Below are 22,439 nucleotides of genomic sequence, written 5' to 3'. Positions count from 1 at the left end.
AGTAAGAAAAAGTGGGGTGGGGATATGCTGTATGAAGTAATGAAATTCTTGGATATGGCATACACATGGTAAGAATATACCCAGATCCTTGACATAACACTGCCTCGACAATGCCCCCCACATATACACTACATGGACTCCCTCCAGTCACTACCTAGCAGAGTAGAAGTAGCAAGATTATACACTACTAATCCGGAAGCCTTCTAAAGAGTTACCAATAGGTTCAGTCTGGTGTACAAACTAGCGGCCAGCCTGCAGACACCGTTTTAGAGCTGTACCCTCGAAATGTAAGGAAGATTGGATCTCACCACGATGTTCATCATAACCTGAAAAGTCATCAGTCATAGTGCATGATGGAAGAGGTGGGGAAGGGTTGACCGGAACTTAGCTATGGAGACTAAACATGGGTTCCACCATTTCAAGCCTCCAATAAGCAAAGTGGTGGTATTGCACCGGTTGATGAGAGTCATCTACCACCCAGTATTGCCTGGTAACACAGAGGGGTGGCATTAATCCATGTGGTGTGGGTGCAGAAAATCTTCAGGAGCTTTTATGAAAAAAAAAAAAAAAAAAACTCTTGTTTTGAACCAAAAAATCCTACTTTCCTACTATTTACAGTTAGCTGATCTACAGCTTTTTGAAAGTCCAGTGATGGCAGCTATGAAGGAAGCAAATATATCTTTTGTAAAGGAAAAGCAAATGGAAAGAAGTTTTACTTCAATTCATGCTTCTTGTGCACAGTTTTCAGCTGTGGATAATTTTGTTATTCATGAATATGTTCAAATAACTGAGATTCTGTGGACATTTTAAATGTTGGGAAATGCCTTTCAGCTTTTAGGAACGGCTGAGTGAGAGTAATATTTAGAAGAAAGTTTAAAAATAATGATAGTCTAATATTTTTCAGTTACCAAATGAATTTATGGAAGCATTAAGATAAATATTATGTAACTCTTAAAAATACAATCATGAGAAATACTTTGCCATCCACAACTGTGCTGCTCAAAGAGCAAATTTTATGTGCCCAGTGGGAGATCAGAGTTAAAAAAAAGTTTAGTTTTTGGACAGCTGAATTTTAGATGTTCTATCTGCAGTCACTGAAGATAGAACCTGCACTGGGGTTTTGAATTGCTGTGTGTGTGTGTACACATTGATGCTATTTTATCTACCACCCAGTATTGGTGTACAAATTGGTGAACAATAATTCCTTGGATATTATTGTTTTAGGAAAGAATTTAGAAGTTCGATGAAGAATAAGTTGTCATGAAAATCTGGTTTCATAATTTGTCACTCATTTGGAGAGGATTGTTTGGGAGTTGTAGTTAGTCTCTTGCAGTGAAAGTTGAATTCTGTGCCATGAGTTATTTAGTTACTTGCGACTGGGTTTTTTATCTCACAAAATATGCAACTTGATCTGTGAACACCTGTACATTGTAAACCATAAGAACCAGTGAATTGTAGCCTGATTCAGGGGTCAGCAAATTTATTCCAGATCTAAGTGCCACTTCCAAAATGGTGAGAAAATTAAAGTAAAAAATCATTATCATGTTTCTGTCATATTTAATTAAAAAATTAGTTAAACTAAAGATCTGTTTTATGCTCTGTTATCTTATGCATTGCCCAAGCCAAGGCAGTTTTTGGCAATTACAAATAATTCTTTTTTTTTTTTTTGATTTGGTAGTTGTTGGCGCATCGGCTTCTGTGGCCATATTGCACCTTCCAAGGTTTTTGCAGTACTTTGATCCAAGCCCGAGGCGGGAATCGAACCCGCGACCTTTGGGTTGCCGGGCAGGTACGTTACCCACTCGGCTAGCCCGGTCGGCAAATAATTCTTACCAATGGAAACTTCCTATAGTAGTCTGCACACTCGTCTGCAATATTCAGCATCAATTTACTACTGAGTATAATGATATGCAAATTGGAAAGAAAGGCTTGCATACTGCTTTGGCAAGTTTCCTGTGTTGTACACTAAGGTTTATAATCGCCAAATTTTACGTGAGCAGTGCATACTTGCCATCTGTTTTTACACAGCTGCACTTATCCAGTTCTAATACTGTCAGTGATGCACAGCAAAGATGTTCACAGGCAATATCAAGAGAGGAACCTGAGAGACTATCGAAAAGACTGCTATTCCCCTTGTAGAACTCAAGACAATTCTTGCTTGAAGAACCAAGGTAACCTAAGTTGGATGATTGAAATCTTGCCAAAGAATGATAAAACCTGGAGCAGAATCTTCGTGACATGGTGGTCATACTACCATTTCAGAGACTGTTCCTTTAATGAAAGGTTTCCACTCTTTGGATGTGGGCACACTCACTGACATGCTGCTACAGTGGGGTGCCCAGTCACATATATAAAGATTGCCCGCAGGTAGACAACCCAGGGGCTCATCTGGCGAGTATGGGCTTGGCACACCCAGGGTCCTGAGCTGGAGATCCTCATTCTTCTCTTTCTTGGTGATTCCATTCTACTTTTGACTCTCTCTCTCTTTCTTTTTTTATTTTGGCTCGTGCAGCATAAGCCTTGGGCTTCCTTGCACCGTGTAGCTAATAATAATAATAACACCTCAGCCCCTGCTTACGTTGGTTCACTCCTGGGTCTGGGTGGTCACCCACAGTTTGCTTGTGCCTGGAGGTTATACTCAGGATTACTAGCGGTCCCACCATCGTGAAGGTGCAAGCAGAGGATTTGGCTGTCACAGACCATCCAGACTTCACCGAATTTGGGTCCACTTGACTTGACTTGAATGTCACCCAAATATCAGTTCCATCAGTGTAGACTCCCAGGTGTCTGGCCTATCTGAGACAACCTCAAGGCCCAAGTATGAGACTGTCCAAAAAAAAAAAAAAAAAAAAAAAAAACACACAAACCCCTTGAAATGGTCCAAAGATGGGCAACCTGTTTGGAGAGATATGCAAAAGGGCACCCATGAGGAAACATTTTGAATACAAGAGCTACAGACTTGGCAACCATGCACCCTAGACCCGATTGAGATCTCTAAGGCTTTGAGAGGGGATAGTTTTCTTTCTTTTAGCAAGCAAGTGTTAACTACTACTGGAATAAATTACTTTCATGAGTAACTGAGGCTGACAGTGTGGGGAAACTGAGGGCAGCTGGATAGTTACCCACAAAAGGAGGGTCTACACAGATTATTATATTTTTTAAAATAATTTTTATTATTAAAATTTATTTGTTTTATTTATTTTTTTGACTAATGCAGTAAAAGCCTATGGCTTTTATTGCGCTAGTCAAATTTTTTCAATGACTTTTTTTTTTACCAACACTTATTTTTATGTAGGTCTTGCTTAAGTAGCAGATCTTGGGGTGCTACTTAAGGAAGACCCAGATAAAAATATTTTGAGTGAAAAACCTTCATAACAGTAAACTTTCAATCAAATGAATTTTCCCCTCATCAGTATCATTAATTAAAAAGTTTAAGTGCATTCACTGTAGACATGGATAGGTACAGAAAATTTTGAAAGCCAGATTGTACTCTGAGAAGCAAATAAAGATAAAAGACTTAATTCTAAGAATAAATACCTGGAGAAGTAACTCTCTCCAACTTATAAGTTGGCATTGCGGCACACTCACGAGCAATATAGTAACCAACGTTTCTGAAATCTGTAATAGCAGGAGTAATAACTCGCATGGTTTCCCTCACAATCTCTGTATCAACATCATAATAACCAGCCTGAAAAATAAATAAATAAATAAAAAAAATTAATGCAACAAGTTTGCTTTTGTTGAGCAATTCAAATTTCGAACATAAAAATCTTATTTGCAGCATAAATACCTGATTGGTCTCCCAGAATAAGCCGAAGAGTTAATGTTTGTGTGCACATGATATGAAAGCTGAGTTGCAAGCTATTTGGTAACACGGACATTCTATGATTACATGCTTTACTGTGAGTTGGGAATGATACTGAGGGCATTGTGGAGGATTGTCTTTCATTAAGAGGTAAGTTAAATGTGTCTAATACAAAGCCAGGTGAAGATAACTCTTGTATCTGTTAGATCAAAAACCTGATCTCCAGCATTTTGGCTGCTATTTGATGTGGTATAATTTGTTGCTTGTTTGAGGTTGCTACGTTTTGTCCATATGTTTTCGAATTACATGGATAGTTGCAGTATGGAATTTTATATGTGAGAGATTACATTTAATGGACATTTTGTGGCTTGATCAGCATATTTCACTGCCCAGTATTCCAGAATGTTTTGGAATCCAAGAAAATTTTTTTTTTTTTTGTCCTGAAGTGAGAAAGAATTTTTCTTAAATATGGATGGTTGGATGATCTAGCTGTAAATCATAAATTACACTCTTATGAGTCTATAAAAATAATACTTTTTGCAAGGGAAGTTCAGTTAATGTGATTTAGTGCGAGATTTATTGCAAAAAGTTCAGTTCTATATATGGCATTCTATGAGAAGAGACTGATGAGAAATGATGCTTTTTGGCATGACCACTGCCGGCACCTATGCGTGCATCCATTTTGGAGCAATCAGTGTACAAAAGAGATTAGTTGGAGAATTGCATTTCATAAGCAGAATGTAGCTGTTTCATTGCCCTGTGTTGTCTGATGCACAGGAGTGAGATCTGGCATTGAGTTGGGCAACTGAGAGCTTGATGGGGGCCCTCATATTAATTTCTTCGAGGGCATTTACCCCTATGTAGTTTTACGTTAGATCTTACAGTATTTCGTATCGTATAACAATGGTGGCAAGTTACGAACATAAAATCTACAGACACTACGTATTAACTTTCAAAATCGCTATCTAAATTCAAAATAAACCACGGAGCTTGGCTAGACCTATAAAGCTACTTATAGAAAATAAATTAGTATAACAATTAAGACAATAAAACAACTAAATATAAATGAAAACTTAGCGTTTGCCGGAGCTGCAAAAATCTTGACCAACGTTGTAGTAACCTTGTACCCCTTATCCCCTTGTATAAGGCAATGGTCAGGCCACACCTTGAGTACTGCGTTCAGGTCTGGAAGCCTCATTTTAGGAAGGATGTACAGTTGCTTCAGCGAGTACAGAGGAGGGCAACAAGAGTGGTGAAGGGAACAAAGGGGTGCTCTTATGAAGAAAGGTTATAAAGTTCTGCAAAAAAATTGCAGCTTCTGGAGACCAGGCACCACCTGCGAGGCAATCTGATTGAGGTATATAAAGTCTTGAATGGATTGAACAGGCTTAATGCTGAGGGGATTCTTCCTGTTGCTCAGATTACAACCCAAGGGGGCATAGATTCAAACTGAGGAAAGAGTTGTAGAATAGATGTGCAGAAGTTTGCCATTAGCCAGTGGGTAATTGATTGCTGGAACAAACTTCTATCTGTTGTTGTGGAAGTAAATAAATTCAAGGCATAACTAGACAAACATTTGGAATGAATGGATCATTCCAAATGGGTTTTTTTATTTTTTGGCTGATGCTGTATAAGCTTGCTTTCTTGCATCACGTGCGTCTACTAATGTAAATTACAGCATCTGGAGAGTAGGCACGTGCGAGGTGATCTGATTGAGGTGTATTAAGGCCTTGAATGGGTTGAGCAAGCTGAATGCTGATGGGATTCTTCCTCTTGCTCAGATTAGGAACCCGAGTGGGCATAGATAAGGAAAGATAGTTGTAGAATAGATGTGCAGAAATTTGCCTTTAGCCAGCGGGTAGTTGATTGTTGGAACAGATTTTCATCTCTTGTTGTGGAAGTTGACAGCCTAAATAAATTTAAGGCTGAGCTGGATAGGCATTTGGAATGAATGGATGGATGGAGGAGTGAAAAGGGTGGGGTTTTTTTTTTTTTTTTTTTTGGCTGATACTGCATAAGCTTGCTTTCTTGCATCGTATACCTATACTAATCCTAATATGTTGGTTCGAGATGGCATTTTGTTTCCATTGTACAAGGTCCATGCCGCAATTGACTGAACTGATTTCCCATGACAGAAGAGATATGGGGTTATCTTGGTAGATTTTATCTACACTTAAATTTCATTGTGAAATTAATCCTTTTAGTGAGATACCTGCTGGTTTGGATATGCTAGGTTTATTATTATGCAAGGTTTCCTATTTTGGATTATACAGATAGTGGCATGCTGAATGTCCAGGAAGGTTTCACATTTTTTCAGACAGCTCAGCAGAAGAACTTATCTATGAAGGCTGAGTGGGACTTCATGGTCTCTGTGTATTAACTGTGCACAGGCAATGTATGAAATGCTCTGAATAAAACAAAGTGTACAAAGAATAGGATCTAACCACTTTAAGACACCTTTCTGAGTAGTAAATGGGGGGAAGGACAATAATCTAATCTAGATCTTATCACTGCATGATAAATGTGTAGAAATGACTAATGATCAGTTCTACATGTCAACGGCAGATACTGCTCAGAGAACATTTAATTTATTTAGCCTACTGTACTGTACATAGATATTTTAAGTGTTTCAGGAAATTTATTTTATTACCCTGATTAATCCAAAAAGTCTGATACTATGTTTGAGTAGGATTTGTTGATTGCTTATTCTTATTTCTGGCTCAGGATACATCTTTTGTTTTCTGCAAAAATGCAACAATTATAAAGCAGTTAATAATCAGTCCAAACTAGATTTTGAACAAGCTAAGAGTAGAACACTTGCTTCTTAGTCCAAATGGAAGCCAAGCATTCTCATCTCTTGCCAAAGCTGCTGGCTGCAACTTCTGCCCATCTCTGTTCCCACACCTCTGTCAACACCAGATGTTTCATTGCCACTTTAGTCAAGGATAAAGCTGATCTGTTAGCAACCTATTTTTCTTCCAACTCATGTATTAATGAACTTTTGGGAAAACCAACTCCCACCATTCCCAGTACGCTCCAATCAATGCCTCCTGTGGTCTTCCGTCAAAAAGATGTCAGAAGGATTTTGAGGAACTTTGATGCTAAGAAAGCTCCAGATCCTGATGGTATCTCTTCACTCATTCTCAAAACCTGTGCTCCTGAACTTACTCCTTTTCCGCATCTGTCATCTTTTTTCACTTTCTTATTCTAAAGGTGTTTTTCCTTCTGTTTGGAAATTTGCTCATATCCAGCCAGTTCTTAAAACGGATGACAATTCACTCCTATGCAATTACTTCACTCTTTCTAAAGTAGTGGAGAAATCAATTAATCGCCAACTCTTAAGCTATCTAGAAACCTTTCATCTGGTCAACGATCACCAGTATGGACGTTAGTGTCGATCCACTAGTGATATTCTGGCTTATGTTACCCATATGTGGTCAAATTCAATGGAAAATTTTGGTGAAACTCAAGCAGTTGCCCTTGACGAATCAAAGGCTTTTAATCATGTTTGGCATAAAGGTCTTCTAAATAAGCTTCCACCTTATGGTTTTCCAACTGTTTTTTGAAATTGGGTATCCAGATTTTTCTTTGAAAGCTCACTGCAGGTGACAGTAAATGGCTGTATTCAATTTCTCCACTAATGCCAGTGTCCCCCAAGGTTGTTCTTTCTCCCACTCTTATCCTCTTTTATATTAATGACTTTCCATTGACTAGAAATCCTATCCATAGTTTTGCTGATGATAGCACACTGCATTCCCCCTTCCAGTTTGAGAAACCTTGCCCTGCCCAAACAGTTTCAACTTTTTGAATATTCACTACCAATTCCTTAAATGCTGATATCCAAGTAATTCTCTAGTGTGGGCAGATAACTTAGTTAATTTCAATCCCTCTAAAACTCAGTCCTATCTTATTATTTCACAAAAGGATTCTTGTGCTGCTATGCTTAACTTCGATGACATTCCAATTTCTAGGCAAGATCATATATCTCTATTGGGGATTACCTTGACTTCTACTCTCTCTCTGCATAAGCACATTAAAATATTGCTTCCTCTACATCCAAAAAACTCTTTCACTCTGTGTTATTTTCTTCCAAACAACTGTTCACTCTGTACAAATTACAAATTTGCCCTGGAATATTGTTCCCACATCTGGAGCAGTGACCCTGAAACTTCTCAGTCTTCTAGATTCCATCCAAAAGAGGGTAGTTAGGTTAATTAATGAATCATCTCTAACAGAGTCTCCTCACTTTCCGTCTCAGATTCTGTTTCTGCTGCATGCCTTTTCTATAGATACCATGGGCACTGTCCTGAAATGGCTTCTATAAATCCTGCTCTCTATTTCAAAGTAGTCCGAACAAGTGCCACACAACAGTTAACAACCTTTTAATGCCCAACTTCCAACTCACAGAACCAACTTTTCTTCTTCCTCATTTATTCATTCAACTTATATTTTCTGGAACAACCTTCCTTCATATGTATTTCCTGAAAATTACAATCTACAGAAGTTCAAGTCTAATGTCAAAAAATATCTTCTTTCATCTTCTCAACCTCCAATGCATGCACCGTACTAAGTACTATAGGTTGTAATATCTCTAGTGTTTTTGGTTTTCATAAAAAAAACAAGAATGTATCTATTATTTTTACTGAAACTTATTTAAATCAATATTACATCAGCATTTGAATCAGGCAAAACAAATAGTTGAGTACAAATATGACATATTCATGTGCATGACAATATTCTTGTCATGCATAAAACAGTGTGCATCTATTTCATTCTGTGTGCAATTTTACTTTAGGATATCATGTTTTATATCCATTTCCACCACGACCAACCACAGCCATAACTAAATTTCATGAGATACAAGCACATATAATGGAACTGAAAAAGGAAATTTTAAACTATGGTCTCAATTGTAATTAAAATTTCTACCCAGATCATAATGAAGTTTGTAATGGATCAAGGAACTTGAAAATAGTTATTTTAACATTTAACTATCGTTTGAAGCATAGTTACATTTAAGAATAAGCACACAAGAAAGATTTTGCATATTAGGGAGAATTCTTTTAATGGAAACTAATTCAAAGAAATACTTACTCTCATCTTGACTACTAAATCAAACAGAGAATGTGGTGGAAGTACCAAACTACGGTTTAATGGCATAATGAAACAACGTTGTCCATCCAAATCAATTATGCCAGTTTTATTCTAGTTAAAAAAAAATAATAATATCACACAGTGAAATTTATCTGAAATCTTAAATTTAAAAGGAACACAAGTCAGCTTTAAGAAAAATATTCTTATATGGTTGCAAAATTGTAATTTAACTTAACATAATTTAAAAAAAAGCATAAATAAATCAAACTCTAAAATGTGGCCTACTTAGAACTCTACTGACCTTAAGTGGCAGTCTCACAGGATAAACAGAAAATTTATTACTATTATGCAGTTTATGAAACAGTTTAATCGAATGTTAATAACTGATCTCTAATAATCATAAAACAAAAATATTTGAGCATAAAGTTATTTGAGATATTGGCAAGGCATCAGACACAGTTCAGTATCAGACACAGTTCAAACCCCACTAATCATTTTTTTTCCCCAATAATTTTTGCTCTTGGTTCATATTTACAGATTGTTAGTGGAGAGATGGGTATCACTTGGGTTAATAGCTATAACTTACGTAGCAGAACTTTATAATTAACTAATCCCTTGATCACTTATCCATAAGCAATATGAATATATTTTAGCCATATATAGTAATTGAATATATTTTTAAAGATAGACTATTGGGTTTCAATTACTCATTGACTATTTCATACGTGAATTTTATTAATTTTTATTAATTAAGCCTAGATTAACATAACTCTGTGTAGACAGATTGCTAAAGTAGCTGACAGGGGATTGTGTCAATGATATACAGGAATTTTGCCAGCATGGACAAGAGGTGATTATTACATTGTATAAGGCTGCATTTTGAGTACTGCATATAGGTTGCCTCATTTTAAGAAGTTGATCTGTTGGAATATGTGCAGAGAAGAGCAATGAGATTAGTGAGGAGAACAAAAGCATACACACTGTAAGCAAGAAATAGTTCAGTTCTGCAAATTATTGTGTCTGGAAACTAGACACCTGCAAGGAGACCTAATTGAAGTGCCGGTTAAAGTTTACAATAGGGTACCCCTACCTTGAATTTTCCAAGGGAGTGGCCTGATACTGTATTTGACAGGTGTTGTTCCTCCTAAGAAGACGGGTTTTTTTTGGTAGTTGTTGGCGCATAGGCTTCTGTGGCCATAATGCACCTCCCAAGGTTTTTGCAGTACTTTGATCCAAGCCCAAGGCGGGAATCAAACCCGCAACCTTTGGGTTGCCAGGCAGGCACTTTACCCACCCGGCCTAAGAAGATGTCAAGTCATATGTATGATGTAAGGTGGTCATGTTACATACGTGCGGAGACAACTGCCGAGACTGCGCATTTCCATCGTAAGCTGGTTACATGACATCGATGGTGTTATGCCCATACTTTTCTTCGAACTCACCAACCGGCAGTATGAGAGAATGTACATCAACTGCACTATTCCACTGCTGCTTTCCTCGGATGCCGGCAACCAGCAGTCTGAGAAAATGCGGGCATCCTCTTGTACACATGCAAAGAACGATAGCAAAGTAGCACTAAAATGAATGCATTCTTTCCACCAGCTGCATGCCTGCCACACACACGGTGTCATACACCATACACATAAGCTGGTCATGTGACATGCTGTTGCTTTCTTGGCGACAAGCAGGGAGAATAAGGGTACCCACATCTATACCTTCACAGAGTGCCATGGAAGTGCTCTACAATGAATTCCGTCTTTCCTCTGACTGCCAGCCGGCATGGCTCGCATTCGATGGCGCTAAAAGGAAAACACAACCACCAAAGAGAATATTTAGTATAAATATTCTCTTTGATTAGGATACACATCAAAAATCCATAGAAGGGATACCCTCTTGTAAAAATTAATATTCTTAAGATAAAAGCAAAAATTCTTAAAATAAAAACACACTACACGCTACGCTAAAAATTAAAACACACCAATATGAAGGGGGTTACAGTATGCAAAATAGAAGGAATGCTGAAGATTAAAAGGATTTGTATCCCTTCCTTGGATTTTTGCTTTTTTTCTGTCAATGGCACTAACTGTCCATGCAGACAATGGCACAAAAAAGTAAAACACATCAATCAAAAACAATACTTTGGATAAAAACACATCAAAAATCGATGGAAGGGATACCTGCTTCTAAAAATTAACATTCTTAAGATAAAAACACACTGTGATAAAAAAAAAAGAAAAGCAAAAATCTACAGGAGTACACTCTTGTGAAAATCCTTTTAATAATTACAATGTATTTATATTTTATTGTTGTTTGTTGATGTGGTTTTTTTGTGTTGTGTTCATTTTACATAAAATTATTAAATTCGTGTTTTTTTTTAAATTAAAACATTGTGTAAACTGATATGGCCGTCCCGCCCAGGGAAAAATAGGAATTCATTTTAATACGGCAACATTGCATTATCAGAAATATTAATAAATAATGTGATTGATACATATGAAAAGATGAATAAGATTATTATAGTACTTAAATGCTTATGATTATAATTAGTATGGTTTTGTGCGAATTTTAATCTGTTATATTCTCTTATAATATTCATAACATAAATATAGACGGAATTCATTGGTGTATATACAACGATGAGCCAAAACAGCTCATACCTGGCAAGCATAGACGCTACAAGATTTCTAAATGTGTCTTGTGGCATCTGGTACCAACATGTAACCAGCAGATCGGAGTCGCTGTTCCAACACAAACCACAGATGCTCGTGGGATTGATGGCCAGGGAATTTGGGGGAAAGACCGAAAGTACCATATGCTTTTTGACGAGATGATTGGGGGGGGGGAATCATTTGGAAATCTTGTAGGGAGACCCTATAATCTAGTTTTGCTTCTGAGCAAGATCAGCGCTTGTTAATAAAGGTTTGATGGTCGGCGGTAGCAAGGTGTAGAACAGTGCTACTCAAAGTGTGGTCCACAAACAGTTTGTTACCAGTCAGCGAGGAGAGAACATCAGAAATTGAGAGTAATTCATTTTTATTCTATTTTACAAAAGTATCTGTCTGCGACAGATTGGAAATAAAAGAAACTGGTCCTTCACAACAGATAGTTTGTGTAGCGCTGGTGTAGAACACTTTCTGTAGCTGCAGTAAACATGCGGGCAGTATACATTTTTGTGCCTGCTATGGTCAGGTGTATAAGGTCATTTGGACATGGATTAGAACATGTACAAGAAGAACCATGCTGAATGTTCACCTATTGATGAACCAAAGGTGCAGCTCACAGCTTCATTAATGAAGCCCAGTAGGCGATGGGCAAATTCAAATTATTATTTTACTGGCACCAAGGCCACATCCATATTGTATATTTGTCTAGACAAGAGAGAGAGCGTGCGTTCATTCACGGAACAATTTGCATGCTATGCTGTGCTGTGTTGTGCAAGCTAAAATCTCAGAATAACTCACGGTTTAGGTCTTAGTCCCTTGGCTTGTGATTGGCCAACTACAGTCCCAATATAAAAAAAGCCTTTAAAAATTCGTCCAGTTCCCAACGGAATTCAGATTTTCCAAATAAGCTGCAAGTAGCGAGCCCATTGAAATATATACTGTCACACAAGAGACAGTTTTTCTCAAGAGATGTACTTCAAAGACCCTTATTCGAATGACAACTTAGGATTCGTTTTAAGAGGTTATGGAGACACTGCAGATCGGAGTTGCTGTTCCAACACACACCACAGATGCCCAATGGGATTGATGTCTGGAGAATTTAGAGGCCAGGGCAATAGCTGGAAGTCTTCCTCATATTCTGCGAATCAGTCTCGAACAATCCAGGCAGTGTGGCATGGCACATCATCCTGCTGAAAGACGGCACCAGACAGAGAGGAAGACCGTTGCCATGAAAGGGAGTACCCAGTCAGCAATGATGTTTATGTAGGTGGTAGATGTCAGAGTGCCCGGCATGAATGACTGGGCCAAGGGTATCCCAGCAGAACATTGCCCAAAGCACGACATTGACACCACCGGCTTGTTTTTGTCCCACGGTGCATCCAAGCAGAATCACTTCCCCAGGTAAATGACGCATGCATACCCGGCCATACACATGGGGAAACAGGAAACATGATCGGACCAGAAGACCTGCTTCCAATCACTCAAGGTTCACTTTTGATGCTCGTGTGCCCACTGTAGGTGCTGTCTCCGGTGAACCATGGTTAGCATGGGCACTCTGAGTGGCCTGCGGCTACACAGCCCCATTTTCAGCAGGGTTTGATGTACGGTGTGTTGTGACACATTACTCCCACCAGCAATTCCAATTATCAGCTAGTTGCGCACAGTCACCCTTCCGGGAGAGCCTTCGCTCACCTCGAGCATCGATGAGATGTGGTCATCCAACACACCTCTCTGGCAGTTCGTGGGTTCCCCCTCCTCGGACCACTTTCGGTAGATACTAACCACGGCCGACTGTGAGCACCCTACCAGCTATGCCATTTCGGATATGCTCTGACCCAGTCATCTGGCCATTACAATTTGGCCTTTGTCAAATTCGCTCAAATTCACTGCCCTTCCAGTCTGAAAAACAAGAGTAACACTGATTAACGGAGCTCAGTATCACGTCCCGACCTGCACTGTAGTTCAACTGCAGTTGCTTCGATTTGCATAACAACTCGCTGGTTATAATGTTTCGGCTCATCGGTGTATATGTTGTAAATATATACACACGTATATACACAGAACTGACTAAAGTTTTGCAAGCTGGTCACGTGGTGTCATACACATAAGCTGGTAGTGTGACATGCAGATACTCTCCTCGGATCTTGGTGACAAGCAGGGAGAATAAGGGTACCCACATCTATACCTTCGTAGAATGCCACGAAAGTGCTCTGCAGTGAATGCCTGACTGCCAGCTGACATGGCTTGCATTCGGTGATACTAAAAGAAAAACACAAAGAGAATACTTACGATAAAAATCCACAGAAGGATTTTTGTTGTGTTTTTGAAACAAAAATTATAACCTTCAAGGTAAAAAAAAAAATCACAGGAGAGGTACACGCTTATGAAAATTATTTTCTTTGTTCTTTTCTTGCACTAAAAGCTATGCATAATCACTGTATCTTAAAAACAAGAATTAACTGATATACACATCAAGGGATGATGAATATATCTCCTGTTCTTGAAATATTGATTCAAAAACTAAGTTCAGTGATAATTTTTTTTTTTTTTTTTTTTTAAAGAGGAGTATTTCCATTTGCAATGGGAATACTCCTCAGCCTGCAAGTAATTTTTGGTGGTAATTTTTACCACCAGAAAGTGCAATTCAAGGTGTTGTGGTCAGTTAGACCTCGAGCTGTCATGCACTCCCATACTCAATCTATCCATGTTCTCTTATGTATTCTCCTTCTTCCTGGTGGTATCCATTCCAGGACTGCCTTTGCATATGTGGTTTCTTGCATCTGTTTTACATGTCGATCCATTTTAAACACTACTTCGACAGAGGCAATGATATCCTTTTACATCTTTGATTTTGGGAAGGGGGGATTAAACCCATAAGTGAACAAAATTGATCTATTATTTAGTTTAAAATTATATAGTGAAAAAAATACCACTTTTCTTCCTAGTGCATTTGAAAAAAAGAAAGATTTAAATAACTGCACATGCAACAATGGTATTTTTAATTTTTTTTCTTCTTAACTATAGAATACTGAACTTAAAACCGGGGAGTGTTTTCTTTGATTACATAATAAATGGGATATTTTTTCCTGTTACCGTGTTGGATCCAGGGGTCATCCCCCTGGATCCAGCACTGATCTTAAAAATGTTACCCAATCGTTAGAACCATTAAACATAATATTGTATATGTTATCATCATATTATATTTAAAATATTTTTATTTTTTTATTACATACTTTTCATTTATTTTTATTTATGAACAGCGTCACTTCAATTGTACATGTAAATAAATAAAAACTTCAGTTGCAAGTAATTTAGAAATGCGATTCTTACTGACCTTGGCAACAAGCACAGAGAGAGAATAGGGTATTCTCTTCTATACCTTCGTACAATTCTAGGGAAGTGGTGCTCGAGTGAATGCCATCTTTCCACCGAATACATGTCAGCTTACTGCTTTCCATACATTTGTAAAATGCTAGAGAAGTAGCGCTGCACTGGAGGTATCCATTCCAGGATTTCCTTTGCATATGTGGTTTTTTGCCTCTGTTTTACATGTCAAACCATTTTAAACGATTATCTTCGATATAGGCAATTATATCCTTTTTTGTTTTCATTTTCTCTCTTATGTCTTCATTTCATGTTCTGTTCTTGCTGAGCGTCTCCAAAAATCTATTTCTGTTGAGGGCAATTTGTTTTCTTGTCACCTGTTAGAAGTCCAGATCTTTGTACTGTTTCAAATTTAAACACTTTGTACTAATGTTTCAAATTAAAGATTCTTTGTTTCATTGTTTAGAATACTTGTGCTCCATAAAACAGAATTGCCCTCATCCATGTTCTCTTATTGATCTCTGATTGGGATGATCCGTCGCTTTGTAAGATTGACCCAAGTATTTGAATTTGTTGACTAGTTTAATTTGGAAATCTTCGATGTTTAGAATATGTCCCGAACCTGAAGACAACATTTCAGTCTTGCTAAAACTGATTTTTGGCCACACCGTTCATATATTCCCTGTAACAGTTCACAACGTGTGTAGCCTGCATCTTCTGTATCTTGCACAGTCACGTCACCTTCGTAAATGAATTTTTTTTTCACACATATTTAATAACAACAAAAGATAATTATAATTATATAGTTATTCAAACAGGAAAAAGAAATTCATCAATAACTGGTCGCAGATTTCATCTGGGGCAAGCATGATTTAAGAAAATACAAAATCTAGGACTAGCAAACAGCACCGGATCAAGGTATTTCAGCACCCATTTATATATATATATATATATATATATATATATATATATATATATATATATATATATATATATATATATATATATATTTTTTTTTTTTTTTTTTTGCTTCATTGTTCTGTTTTTGGGACCCCAGGCAAGGACCCTGTTAGCCCATACCTTAATCCAGTACTGATGGCAAATCGGTATAGAAATAAAGACAACCAAGTCGTAAAATGAATGTGTCGTATGTTTACCCCCAAATGAAATTTGTGAAAACTGTTGTGTCTTTGATTTCAGAGAGAATTCAACCCATATTTGCTGATGCTATCAAGGCAGTTAGGTGGGTCGGAAAACTGCTAGCTTTGGGGGGGGATACACAGAATAAGAGGTTAACAGTGGCTGCAGGCAGAGGCAAAAGCGATTCTTGTGCTGCTTCTATTGGAATGAGTAGCAGCATGGAAAGCAAGGCAATGGAGATTTCCAGGATTGTTGGGAGTCATAGTGGAACAAATAAATAGATGGTCTGTGTTTGGGTAACTAAGAGTGGAAACAGGTGCATGTATACTTGCATGTACGCCAATGCTAGGAGTATAGTTAATAAATTTGATGAGCTTGAAGTGCTAGTCAAGACAGTCAAGGCAGATATTGATGGGATATCATAGACGTGGTGTCACACAGATATAAGCAGTGCAGAATTGGAATTTGGGGAGTACAATGTGTACAGAAAGGATAGACAAGACAGGAAGGGAGGAGGGGTTATGCTGTTAGTTAAGAAACACAAAATTTAAGGAAGTGCATCCAACTGATGTTGTTGGACAATGCAATGTTGAGTCTGTTTGGTGTGACATAAGCAACAGGAAAGGAAAAATGATAGTAGGTGTGTGTTATAGGCCTAATGAATCTGATGAGTATAATGAGCAATTGTGCAGAGAAATAGAATGGGCCAGTAAATCAGTATGTCTTATAATGGAGGATTTTAACTTTCCGGATATTGGCTGGAACTTGTGGATTGGTCACTCACACACTAGCAGGATTTTTGTGGATTTATTGGATGACTGTTTTCTACAGCAACATGTTCGAGAGGCAACGAGAGGGTGTAATACTCTTGATATGATTATCAGCAGCGATTATTCATGCATTAAGAATTTGCAGATAAAGGAACCACTGAGTGACAGTGATCACAATGTACTGATATGGGAATTACTTAAAGATGTAACTACCATCAAGGCTAAAAGGAAAGGGCCTTTGCTTTCATAAAGGCGACTACAGGGGGTCTTAGACAGTTTTTAAATTCTGTACAGTGGAATCAACTGATGGTGTTACCAACATTGAATTCTAAATGGTAAGCCTTCTACTAGGCTTTTCATTCCAACTAAGAAATACTGTTCAAGGTTCAGGCCTAAATGGATGTTAGATGAATTAATGAGGTCGTGGCAGAGAAGAAAAATGTATGGGATGCATATAAATTATCAGGTGACAAGAAAGCCGATGGCAGATTATGAGAAATCTTTGGCAAAGGATACAAAGAAAAACAGCAAAGAGTTCTTTATTTATGTAAACTCTAGAAGGAAAGAGATGAATCAGATTGGACCACTTAACATAGATGGGTTGGCATTGACCATGCTCAGGTAGCTGATAAACTGAATGAGTATTGTGCATCTACATTCACACAAGGAGTTATTCAATGAGGGGAATGCCAGACGTTTATCAAACTCTAACAGGGAGCTAAGTGATTTTGTAATAATTGAGAGCAAAGTGGAGAAATTGTTGAAGTTAAACATAAGGAAGTAAGCAAACCTTTAGCCATAATTATGACAGCTTCCCTGGACCCAGGGGAGGTGTGCAAATGTATCACCAATTCACAAAGGGGATTGAAAAGGTGACAAGTAACTATAGACCTTTAGTCTATAGTTACTTGTGTCAAGGGAAAATAATGTTCTGGAGAAAATGATGGAGTCACTGGTTAAAGAAGCATTGCAGGATCACCTAGACAAGACTGCGGTAATAGTAAAGACACAGCATGGGTTTGTTAAACGGAGGTCTTGTCTGACCAATTTGATTGGATACTATGATGTGGTTACAAAGGAACTGAATGTCAAAAATAATTTTGATATCATATACAGTGGATTCCGGTTATCTGGGGCAAATCTTAAAAAACAAAAACCAATCGAGAAAATAGCCAGGGTTTACTTCGCTTAATTGGGACAGCATGCTGTTTAATCAGGGCAGTAGACTGCAGCACTGGAGATTACCCTACGATTGTCTCCGACTGTACATGGTTCGGTCGAAATTCTGCAGGTCACAACCATAAAACAATAAGCAGTCACCTGTTTATTGGGCTTTTCTGTTAGTGAAACTTATCATAAACGGACAGTAAACTCGATCTTACTGAATTTGCGATAATACCGACAGCTGGAATTCTGTGGGTTATTATGGTGAAATGTGTTTACACTTCCATGAAATCTTCAATAATATAAAAAAATGAATTTTCAGATCTTCTCTTCATTCCTATTTTTAAAGCTTTGTAACTCATTACTCGGTTCTCACTTGCACATATTGTGTTACTTGCAATTTGTGTGTGCCGTGTTCTTTGTTATTGATTGCTTATCTTTTTACTGTTTTAAATTTTAACCTCCACCCACAAATGTCAACTAGTTTGCATGTACATATTACAGTACGTATTAATTATTCCGATTATCACATATATTCTTCTGATTTTCACGTATCATTTAATTTTTTAATTGGTAAGGTAATAAAGGGTAAATTTCTGCTTATATATCTTTGCTTTTATATCCTGTGGATAATATTCCTCCTATTTTCGCTAATTAGAATCGCTATTTAATAGAATTAAAATTCAATTCACAAATGTGATCACAATGACCAGCGCTTATTGCACATCGTATAGTGAGCCAAACGTAAAAAAAAAAAAAAAGGGGGGGGGGGGAATTACATTGTATTTTTAACTATTTACGTGAAACTTTGGATAATTGGGGCAGCCGCTTAATCGGGCCAAAATGCACTAGTCCCGATATGTCCCAAATAACCAGAATGGACTATACTTGGATTTCAGGAAAGCTTCTGATACTGTTGCACATGGAAGATTGCTGTACAAATTGGAGAGGAATGGCATTAAGGTTAAGTTGCTACAATGGATAAAGGGATGGGAGACAACCAGAGTGGTAATCAATGGACACTGCTCTTCATGAACAAATGTTATTAGTGGAGTTCCCTGGTGTTCGGTGCTAGGCCCATTGTTGTTTTGTGTATTCATCAATGATATTGATGAAGGTATATCACGATTAATGTCTAAGTTTGCAGATGATACAAAGGTTGGTAGGGTTGTTAATAACAGTAAAGACAGTATGCTACTCCAACTGCATCTAGATACGTTGGACAAATGGGCTGAGAAGTGGCAACTGAAGTTTAACATTGACAAATGCAAAGTACTGCATATGGGTAGCAATAACCCAAGAGAAACGTACCGACTGTGTGGTACTAGACTCATAGAAGTGGAAAGTGAAAAAAACCTGGGGGTAATTGTGCAGTCAAATATGAAGTTTGCTGAACATTGCAGATGGGCTGCCAGGGCAGGTCATGGAGTCTTGTCAATGATATATAGGAATTTTGCTAGCAGGGACAGAGAGATGATTATCCCGTTGTACAAGGCAATGGTCAGGCCACACCTAGGGTAGTAGTAGTAGTAGTGGCATGTGATGCAAGAAAGCAAGTGTATGAGCTTATGCAGCATCAGCCAAAAAAAAAAAAACACACCATTCCCTCCAAATGCCTGTCCAGTTCCTCCTTAAATTTATTCAACCTATCAACTTCCACAACGACAGATGGAAGTTTGTTCCAGCAATTAACCACCCGCTGGCTAAAGGCAAATTTCCGCACATCTATTCTACATCTGTCCTTTCTTAATTTGAATTTATGCCCCTTAGGTTCGTAATCTGAACAAGTAGAATGATCCCATCAGAATTCAGCGTGCTGAACCCATTCAAGGCCTTATACACCTCAATCAGATCATTGCAATTTGCAGAACTTAAGCCTCTCTTGATAAGAGGATCCCTTCATTTCCTTCAATCTTGTTGCCCTTTTCTGTACACGCTCAAGTAAATCTACATCCTTCCTAAAATGAGGCCTCCAGACCTGTACGCAGTACTCAAGGCGTGGCCTGACCATTGCCTTATACAGAGGGATAATTACCTCCTTTTCCCTGCTAGTAAAATTCCTATATATCATTGACAAAACCCCATGACCTGCCCTGGCAGCCTGTCTGCATTGCCCAGAAAGGTTCATATCTGCCTGCACAATTACTCCCAGGTCTTTTTCATTTTCTACCACCTTAAGTGTAGTACCACACAGTTGGTACGTTTCTCTGGGGTTACTTCTACCCATATGCAGTACTTTGCATTTGTCAAGGTTAAACTTCAGTTGCCACTTCTTAGCCAATCTACCCAAATTATCTAGATCCTGTTGCAGTAGCACACTGCCATTACTGTTATTAACAACCCTGCCAACCTTTGTATCATCTGCAAACTTCGACATTAAGCCTGATATACCTTCATCAATATCATTGATAAATATACAAAACAACGGTGGACCTAACACCGAACCCTGTGGGGCCCCACTAATAACATTAGTCCAAGAAGAGCAGCACCCATTGATTACAACCCTCTGTCTTCTCCCACTTAACCATTCTTTTATCCATTGTAGCAACTTACCCTTAATACCATTCTGCTCCAATTGGTACAATAGTCTTCCATGCGCAACAGTGTCAAAAGCTTTCCTGAAATCCAAATATATGATATCAAAATTATTTTTTGCATCCATTTCCTTTGTAACCACATCATAATATCCTATCAAATTTGTCAGACAAGACTTTCCATTAACAAACCCATGTCGTGTCTGAATTATTGCTGCAGTCTTGTCTAGATGATCCTGCAATGCATCTTTAACCAGTGACTCCATTATTTTACCAGGAACAGAAGTTAAACTAACTGGTCTGTAATTACTCGTGTCACCCTTCAATCCCCCCTTTGTGAATTGGGGATACATTTGCACATCTCCATTCCGTGGGAACCTTCCCTGAGTCCATGGACGCTCTCATAATTATGGCTAAGGGTTTGCTTAGTTGCTTTGCCGCCTCCTTTAATATAACTGGATAGATCCCATCCACCCCAGGTGCTTTTCTTACGTTTAACGTCAGCAATTTCTCTTCCACTTTGCTCTCAGTTATTACAAAATCATTAAGTATCCTGCTACAATTTGATAACCTTCTGTCATTTTCAAACCTTAATAATTCCTCACGTGTGAATGTAGATGCAAAATACTCATTCAGTTTGTTTGCTATCTGAGCAGGATCATCAACAGTCGAACCATCGATGTCAAGTGGACCAATTTGATTCACCCCCTTCCTTTTAGAGTTTATAAGTAAAGAAATCCTTGCTGTTTTTCTTAGCATCTTTTGCCAAGGATTTCTTGTAATCTGCCTTCGCTTGCCGAACCTCCTTTGTGCCCTGATTACAGACTAACTTATATCTGCCATAGGCTTCCGAGTTGCTTGATAATTTATATGCATCCCATGCCTTTTTTCTTCTCTGTTACGAGTCTCATTAGTTCATTTGACAACCATTTAGGCCTAAACCTTGAACAATATTTCTTAATAGGTATGAAACTTTTAGTAGCTTCCACGATTAATTCCTTGAATGCTTCCCACTTAGAATTTACTGTTGGTAACATCATCAGTTGATCCCACTGTACAGAATTTAAAAACTGTCGGAGACCACTGTACTCGCCTTTACGGAAGCAAAAACCCTTTCCTTTATCCCTGATGGTAATTAAATCTTTAAGTAAATCCCACATCAGTACACTGTGATCACTGCCACCTAGTGGTTCTTTTATCTGCAAATTCCTAATACATGAATGATCACTGCTGATAACCAGATCAAGAGTATTACTTTCTCTGGTTGCCTCTCGAACATGCTGCTGTAAAAAACAATCATCCAATAAATCCACAAAAGTCTGACTAGTGTGCGAGTGACCAACCCACAAGTTCCAGTCAATATCTGGGAAGTTAAAATCCCCCATTATAAGACATTCTGATTTACTAGCCCACTATTTCTCTGTACAATTGTTCATTGTACTCATTCAAGTCATTAGGCCTATAACACACTCCTACTCTTATTTTTGCTTTTGCAGTGCTTATGTCACACCAAACTGACTCAACAGTGCACTGTTTATCTATATCAACTGGATGCACTTCAAAAGTTCGTGAGGGGAACAAAGGGGTGCTCTTACCAAGAAAGGCTTAAGTTCTGTAAATTGCAGTGGCTGGAGAGTAGGCACATGTGAGATGATCTGATTGAGGTGTATAAGGCCTTGAAATGGGTTGAGCAAGCTGAATGCTGATAGGATTCTTCCTCTTGCTCAGATTAAGAACCTGAGGCAGGCTTGGTTTGGTTTGGTTTTGGTTTTATTGGCGCATTAGCTACTAAGGCTATAATGCGCCAAGACCATGTCATTTATAAAAAAAATTTAAACTTTCAGTGACCTAATTAATTTGGTCACTATGTCAAGAAGTATAAGAAAAATGTAAATTTTATAAACGAGTAAAAATATTTATTGATTTTAAAAATCTAAAAATAGCA

The 22,439-nt window shown here is 38.0% G+C and overlaps 1 protein-coding gene across 2 annotated transcripts in view; it reads right to left on the bottom strand.

Moving 5' to 3' along the window:
* Window positions 1-22,439, bottom strand: part of LOC150091966 (integral membrane protein 2B) — an 88,531-nt gene that overhangs the window by 5,337 nt on the left and 60,755 nt on the right. For both annotated transcript variants that reach the window (XM_090377597.1, XM_090377605.1), the window contains 2 exons: window positions 8,900-9,010; window positions 3,538-3,688 (listed from right to left, as the gene is read on the bottom strand). In XM_090377597.1, coding sequence (XP_090233723.1) covers window positions 3,538-3,688; window positions 8,900-9,010 — 262 coding nt within the window. The remainder of the gene's footprint in view (window positions 1-3,537; window positions 3,689-8,899; window positions 9,011-22,439) is intronic.

This window comes from Mastigoproctus giganteus, chromosome 1 (genome assembly GCF_048544385.1).
Source record: "Mastigoproctus giganteus isolate SK-2022 chromosome 1, ASM4854438v1, whole genome shotgun sequence".
Taxonomy (NCBI): domain Eukaryota; kingdom Metazoa; phylum Arthropoda; class Arachnida; order Uropygi; family Thelyphonidae; genus Mastigoproctus; species Mastigoproctus giganteus.
This window is presented reverse-complemented; position numbering and strand designations above follow the sequence as displayed.